The 7,550-nt window shown below is 47.8% G+C and overlaps 1 protein-coding gene across 1 annotated transcript in view; it reads right to left on the bottom strand.

Annotated features, from left to right (window-relative positions):
• LOC128687804 (chitotriosidase-1) overlaps positions 1-1,992 on the bottom strand; it is a 28,119-nt gene extending 26,127 nt beyond the window's left edge. Inside the window, exon 1 of the mRNA XM_070090120.1 lies at positions 1,831-1,992. Within this exon, the coding sequence (XP_069946221.1) occupies positions 1,831-1,992 (162 nt within the window). The remainder of the gene's footprint in view (positions 1-1,830) is intronic.
• Between the last annotated feature and the right edge of the window lie 5,558 nt (positions 1,993-7,550).

Below are 7,550 nucleotides of genomic sequence, written 5' to 3'. Positions count from 1 at the left end.
AAGTACTTTCTGACATCCAAGTGACTCAGTCACATCTTTAACCTCTCTGCTCGAGTCATGGTTGACAAATAGGCAACGGAGAGTTTGCATAAATGGGAAGAAATCAGAGTGGGGAAGCGTCACGAACGGTGTTCCACAGGGGTCAGTGTTGGGCCCCCTGTTGTTCACAATCTACATAAACGACATTGATGAGAGCATAAAGAGCGACATAAGCAAGTTTGCCAATGAAACCAAAATAGGCCGTCGAATTCGTTCTGAAGAGAACATTAAAGCACTCCAAGAAGATTTGAATAGACTGATGCAGTGGTCGGAGAAGTGGCAGATGCAATTTAATATAGACAAATGCAAAGTTCTAAATGTTGGACAGGAAAATAACCATGCCACATATAAACTAAATAATGTAGATCTTAATATTACGGATTGCGAAAAAGATTTAGGAGTTCTGGTTAGCAGTAATCTGAAACCAAGACAACAGTGCATAAGTGTTCGCAATAAAGCTAACAGAATCCTTGGCTTCATATCAAGAAGCATAAATAATAGGAGTCCTCAGGTTGTTCTTCAACTCTATATATCATTGGTTAGGCCTCATTTAGATTATGCTGCACAGTTTTGGTCACCGTATTACAGAATGGATATAAATGCTCTGGAAAACATACAAAGGAGGATGACAAAGTTGATCCCATGTATCAGAAATCTTCCCTATGAGGATAGACTAAGGGCCCTGAATCTGCACTCTCTAGAAAGGCGTAGAATTAAGGGGGATATGATTGAGGTGCATAAATGGAAGACAGGAATAAATAATGGGTATGTAAAAAGCGTGCTGAAAATATCTAGCCTAGACAGGACTCGTAGCAATGGTTTTAAGTTGGAAAAATTCAGATTTAGGAAGGATATAGGAAAGCACTGGTTTGGTAATAGAGTTGTACATGAGTGGAACAAACTCCCGAGTACAGTTATAGAGGCTAAAACGTTGTGTAGTTTTAAAAATAGGTTAGATAAATACATGAGTGGGTGTGAGTTGGTGTGAGTTGGACCTGATTAGCTTGTGCTACTAGGTCAGTTGCCGTGTTCCTTCCTTAAGTGAATGTGACCTGACCTGACTAGGTTGGGGCATTGGCTTAAGCTGGTAGGAGACTTGGACCTGCCTCGCATGGGCCAGTAGGCCTGCTGCAGTGTTCCTTCTTTCTTATGTTCTTATGTTGTAAGTTTTTTTTTTTTTTTTGTTAGGAAATACGAGGAATGACAAGAATGGGTAGGGAGAAAGACTGGGATAGGACAGAGCAGTGAAAAATCTTGTAGGTAGACAGGCGGAGAGAAAGGTAAGAAAGGCTGTGGATAGACAGGAGGATAGATGTAAGAAATGTTGTGGGTAGACAGTAAGAGAGAAGTAAGAAAGGTTGTGGGTACAAAGGGAGAGAGAGAGAGAGAGAGAGAGAGAGAGAGAGAGAGAGAGAGAGAGAGAGAGAGAGAGAGAGAGAGAGAGAGAGAGAGAGAGAGAGAGGGGGAGAGAGAGAGAAAGGGGTAAGAAAGGTTAAGTGGCCTGACCACTTTGGCTGGGTTTAAGAGAGTGGTTTCTGCCACAGGTCCACTGCTGTTGTAAGAATTAACTCCTTCACACTTTCTTACCAAGTTATTCATTCCTTAATCCGGGAATACAATCATTACGAATCATTGACAATACTTTCTCAAGTTCCCTGACACGTTTTCTCAGGTGTGGGCTCCGTGCTGGTGCATCGTACTCTCTGAGTGTAATATACGTCGTATATAGAGTTCTGTATGACGTTGTCGAGCTTGCTGACTTCCGTGGTCAGGTTTGTAAAACACACAAACATTGGGGAAGTTATTCTCTTGCTGTGCACCTCCGGTGACATGTTTGGTATTATGCTCACCCTCGGGTAATATTTCTTCTCTCGGGTTGTTAGTCTCTGCCCCCACCACCATCCTCAGCCTGTCTTCTGTATCTGGTCTCTTGTCTTCTTCCTTGGTGTTCATATCCTCATACTGAACAAAGTATCCTCATACTGAACAAAGAACATAGAGTTCTTTGTTCAGCTCTTCCTGGAACTCTATTAAGCTCTTCCTGGAAAGCTACTTTGTGAAACTCTTCATCTAATGCTTATCTTCCAGGCTCTGGTACTTCTTATCTTCCAGGCTCTGGTGCTTATTATCTTCCAGGCCCTGGTGTTTATCTTCCAGGCTCTGATGCTTATCGTACAGGCTCTGGTGCGTTTTATCTTCCAGGCTCTGATGCTTATCTTCCAGGCCCTGGTATTTTTTATCTTCCAGGCTCTAGTACTTATCTTCCAGGCTCTGGTGCTTATCTTCCAGGCTCTGGTGCTTATCTTCCAGGCTCTAGTACTTATCTTCCAGGCTCTGGTGCTTATCTTCCAGGCTCTAGTACTTATCTTCCAGGCTCTGGTGCTTATCTTCCAGGCTCTGGGGCTTATCTTCCAGGCTCTGGTGCTTCTTATCTTCCAGGCTCTGGTGCTTATCTTCCAGGCTCTGGTGCTTATCTTCCAGGCTCTGGTGCTTATCTTCCAGGCTCTGGTGCTTATCTTCCAGGCTCTGGTGCTTCTTATCTTCCAGGCTCTGGTGCTTCTTATCTTCCAGGCTCTGGTGCTTCTTATCTTCCAGGCTCTGGTGCTTCTTATCTTCCAGGCTCTGGTGCTTATCTTCCAGGCTCTGGTGCTTCTTATCTTCCAGGCTCTGGTGCTTCTTATCTTCCAGGCTCTGGTGCTTATCTTCCAGGCTCTGGTGCTTATCTTCCAGGCTCTAGTACTTCTTATCTTCCAGGCTCTGGTGCTTATCTTCCAAGCTCTGGTGCTTATCTTCCAGGCTCTGGTGCTTATCTTCCAGGCTCTGGTGCTTATCTTCCAGGCTCTGGTGCTTATCTTCCAGGCTCTGGTGCTTCTTATCTTCCAGGCTCTAGTACTTATCTTCCAGGCTCTGGTGCTTATCTTCCAGGCTCTGGTGCTTCTTATCTTCCAGGCTCTGGTGCTTATCTTCCAGGCTCTGGTGCTTCTTATCTTCCAGGCTCTGGTGCTTCTTATCTTCCAGGCTCTGGTGCTTCTTATCTTCCAGGCTCTGGTGCTTCTTATCTTCCAGGCTCTGGTGCTTCTTATCTTCCAGGCTCTGGTGCTTCTTATCTTCCAGGCTCTGATGCTTATCTTCCAGGCTCTAGTGCTTATCTTCCAGGCTCTGGTGCTTCTTATCTTCCAGGCTCTGGTGCTTCTTATCTTCCAGGCTCTGGTGCTTCTTATCTTCCAGGCTCTGGTGCTTATCTTCCAGGCTCTGGTGCTTCTTATCTTCCAGGCTCTGGTGCTTCTTATCTTCCAGGCTCTGGTGCTTCTTATCTTCCAGGCTCTGGTGCTTATCTTCCAGGCTCTGGTGCTTCTTATCTTCCAGGCTCTGGTGCTTCTTATCTTCCAGGCTCTGGTGCTTATCTTCCAGGCTCTGGTGCTTCTTATCTTCCAGGCTCTGGTGCTTCTTATCTTCCAGGCTCTGGTGCTTCTTATCTTCCAGGCTCTGGTGCTTATCTTCCAGGCTCTGGTGCTTCTTATCTTCCAGGCTCTGGTGCTTCTTATCTTCCAGGCTCTGGTGCTTATCTTCCAGGCTCTGGTGCTTCTTATCTTCCAGGCTCTGGTGCTTCTTATCTTCCAGGCTCTGGTGCTTATCTTCCAGGCTCTGGTGCTTATCTTCCAGGCTCTGGTGCTTCTTATCTTCCAGGCTCTGGTGTTTCTGTAACTTGCTATTTTCTTATCTATTTCACAGTTCTCACCCTCTTACATTTAATAGGTCTTATGTATGAGAGCAAGTTCATGCAGGACACTCCATCATCACTGTTGTTTCCTCGCGAGGGTGCCCTTGTGCGTACTAACCTATATGTGATTGTATGGGTTGGTTCGTAGCTCTTGACCCCGCCTCTTCGCTGCTCCTTACTAGGTCTACTCTCTCCCTGCTCGAAGAGTTTTATGGTACCTTTTCTAAAAGCTGTGTATAGATCCTGCCTCCACTATATCACTCTCTAGATTGTTCCATTTCCTGACAATTCTAAAACTGAAGAAATACTTTCTAACATCCCTATGACTCCTCTGAGTCTTCAACTTCCAGCTGTGACCCCTCGTTGTTGTGTCCCGTCTCTGAATCATTGTCACTAACCATCTTGTCAATTCATTTCAGTATTTTATATTTTGTTATCATGTCGTCCCTATCCATCCTGCCATTCAGTGTCGTCAGGTTGGATTCCATTAACCTCTCCTCGTAGGTCGTGTCCCTGTGCTCCGGGACTAGTCTTGTATCAAACCTTTCCACTCTATTTTTTTTTTTAACTAGCTTGACCAGATGTGGGTTCCATACTGGTGCTGCGTACTCCAATGTACACAGTGTACAGTGTCTTGAATGACTCCTTACTCAGGTGTCCAAATGCAATTGTTGGGTTTGTGTGTGTGTGTGTGTGTGTGTGTGTGTGTGTGTGTGTGTGTGTGTGTGTGTGTGTGTGTGTGTGTGTGTGTGTGTGTGTGTGTGTGTGTGTGATTTGTTTCTTTTTTTTTTATCTATACAATTATTTTCCTTCTTTCTTTTCTTAATTTATCGTAATAAATTTTCGGATTTAAAACAGAAGTTGTACTCACACCCTCCTGCTGGTGCTGATGTCACTCGTTAACCACCCACACCCTCCTGCTGGTGCTGATGTCACTCGTTAACCACCCACACCCTCCTGCTGGTGCTGATGTTACTCGCTAACCACCCACACCCTCCTGCTGGTGCTGATGTCACTCGTTAACCACCCACACCCTCCTGCTGGTGCTGATGTTACTCGTTAACCACCCACACCCTCCTGCTGGTGCTGATGTTACTCGTTAACCACCCACACCCTCCTGCTGGTGCTGATGTCACTCGTTAACCACCCACACCCTCCTGCTGGTGCTGATGTTACTCGCTAACCACCCACACCCTCCTGCTGGTGCTGATGTCACTCGTTAACCACCCACACCCTCCTGCTGGTGCTGATGTTACTCGTTAACCACCCACACCCTCCTGCTGGTGCTGATGTCACTCGTTAACCACCGACACCCTCCTGCTGGTGCTAATGTCACTCGTTAACCACCCACTCTCTCCTGCTGGTGCTGATGTCACTCGTTAACCACCCACACCCTCCTGCTGGTGCTGATGTCACTCGTTAACCACCCACACCCTCCTGCTGGTGCTGATGTTACTCGTTAACCACCCACACCCTCCTGCTGGTGCTGATGTTACTCGTTAACCACCCACACCCTCCTGCTGGTGCTGATGTCACTCGTTAACCACCCACACCCTCCTGCTGGTGCTGATGTCACTCGTTAACCACCGACACCCTCCTGCTGGTGCTGATGTCACTCGTTAACCACCCACACCCTCCTGCTGGTGCTGATGTCACTCGTTATGTTACCACCGATGTTACTCGTTACCCTCCTGCTGGTGCTAATGTCACTCGCTTAACCACCCACACCCTCCTGCTGGTGCTGATGTTACTCGTTAACCACCCACACCCTCCTGCTGGTGCTGATGTTACTCGTTAGCCACCCACTCCCTCCTGCTGGTGCTGATGTCACTCGTTAACCACCCACACCCTCCTGCTGGTGCTGATGTTACTCGTTAACCACCCACACCCTCCTGCTGGTGCTGATGTTACTCGCTAACCACCCACACCCTCCTGCTGGTGCTGATGTCACTCGTTAACCACCCACACCCTCTTGCTGATGTCACTCGTTAACCACCCACACCCTCCTGCTGGTGCTGTCACTCGTTAACCACCCACACCCTCCTGCTGGTGCTGATGCCACTTAACCACCCACACCCTCTTGCTGATGTCACTCCTCTCTTGCTGGTGCTGATGTCACTCGTTAACCACCCACTCCCTCTTGCTGGTGATGTCTCATTAACCACCCACACCCTCCTGCTGGTGCTGACGTCAGTCGTTAACCACCCACACTCTCCTGCTGATGTCTCGTTATACCTCCTGCTGGTGCTGTCACTCGTTAACCACCCACACCCTCTTGCTGATGTCACTCGTTAACCACCCACACCCTCCTGCTGGTGCTGTCACTCGTTAACCACCCACACCCTCCTGCTGGTGCTGATGCCACTTGTTAACCACCCACACCCTCTTGCTGATGTCACTCGTTAACCACCCACACTCTCTTGCTGGTGCTGATGTCACTCGTTAACCACCCACACCCTCTTGCTGGTGATGTCACTCATTAACCACCCACACCCTCCTGCTGGTGCTGACGTCAGTCGTTAACCACCCACACTCTCCTGCTGATGTCACTCGTTAACCACCCATACCTCCTGCTGGTGCTGTCACTCGTTAACCACCCACACCCTCCTGCTGGTGATGTCACTCGTTAACCACCCACACCCTCCTGCTGGTGCTGACGTCAGTCGTTAACCACCCACACTCTCCTGCTGATGTCACTCGTTAACCACCCATACTTCCTGCTGGTGCTGTCACTCGTTAACCACCCACACCCTCCTGCTGGTGCTTGTGATGTAGTTCAGCTGGGCTTGTGAGGTCTCTGGGGAGACCTAATTTAACCAATTATATGGTCACACCTTGCCTTGGGAAATGTCTGTCAGCCACGCCTTTTCGGCTTAAGTGTTAAGTCTGAGGTCTTTTGTTCTTGACGCGTCAGACCTCTGCGTCAGGTCAAAACACGTGGTGCACACCCCATTGTGGGGGGTGCTCTCGGGACAAAATAAGCCCAAGGAACAACTGAGGAAGGAGACTTCGAGCGGAGCTGCTGCTGTGTGTAGAGCTCTGAGCAGGGAGAATCGAGAAGAGCTGCTGCGTGGGGCAGAGCTCTGATCTGACAGGGCTCTATGTTGGAGACATTGGGCAGAGTACTGGTTTGGAGCAGTCCTCGGGCTGTGTAGGTCTTGGGACCTGTGGCTAGTGCGTGGTTTAGTTCCTGTGATGAACTGTCCTCTGAACTATATTGTAAGTTTCGTCCAGTTGATTGTATTCCCTGTCTCACTGCTTATATGTACCATCCCTATTTACCTAAACTCCTGTTCCCAAAAATATTATTGTACAAAGACTTAATAATAAACTGTATTTGAGTAAAATAGTAATATTAGCTGTCCCCGTTATTTGCTCTTTTATTCATTATTTTATTTCAAGTAGTGAGAGGGTGAGTAGTGTGGTGAGTAGAGTAATGAGAGGTGAAGGTGTAGTCACCAGTGACCTCACATTACCTACCTCTGCTAATCATCTCTCCTACCACCTCGCCTGCTTATCTCTGCCTACATACTTCCTTACTCCCATATTCCCCAAACACGTCCATTACCCCCCTATGTGACATGCTGATGTCACTCGTTAACCACCCACACTCTCCTGCTGGAGCTGTCACTCGTTAACCACCCACACCCTCCTGCTGGTGCTGATGTCACTCGTTAACCACCCACACCTTCCTGCTGGTGCTGATATCACTCGTTAACAACTCTTGTTAATAGTGTAATACTTGTATAGTACGGGTGGAAACATTAGGACGTGTATCCTTAAGACACCT

Source organism: Cherax quadricarinatus, chromosome 30 (assembly GCF_038502225.1).
Source record: "Cherax quadricarinatus isolate ZL_2023a chromosome 30, ASM3850222v1, whole genome shotgun sequence".
NCBI classification, from domain to species: domain Eukaryota; kingdom Metazoa; phylum Arthropoda; class Malacostraca; order Decapoda; family Parastacidae; genus Cherax; species Cherax quadricarinatus.
Note: the sequence above shows the minus strand (reverse complement) of the source record. Positions and strands in the feature narration are given on the sequence as shown.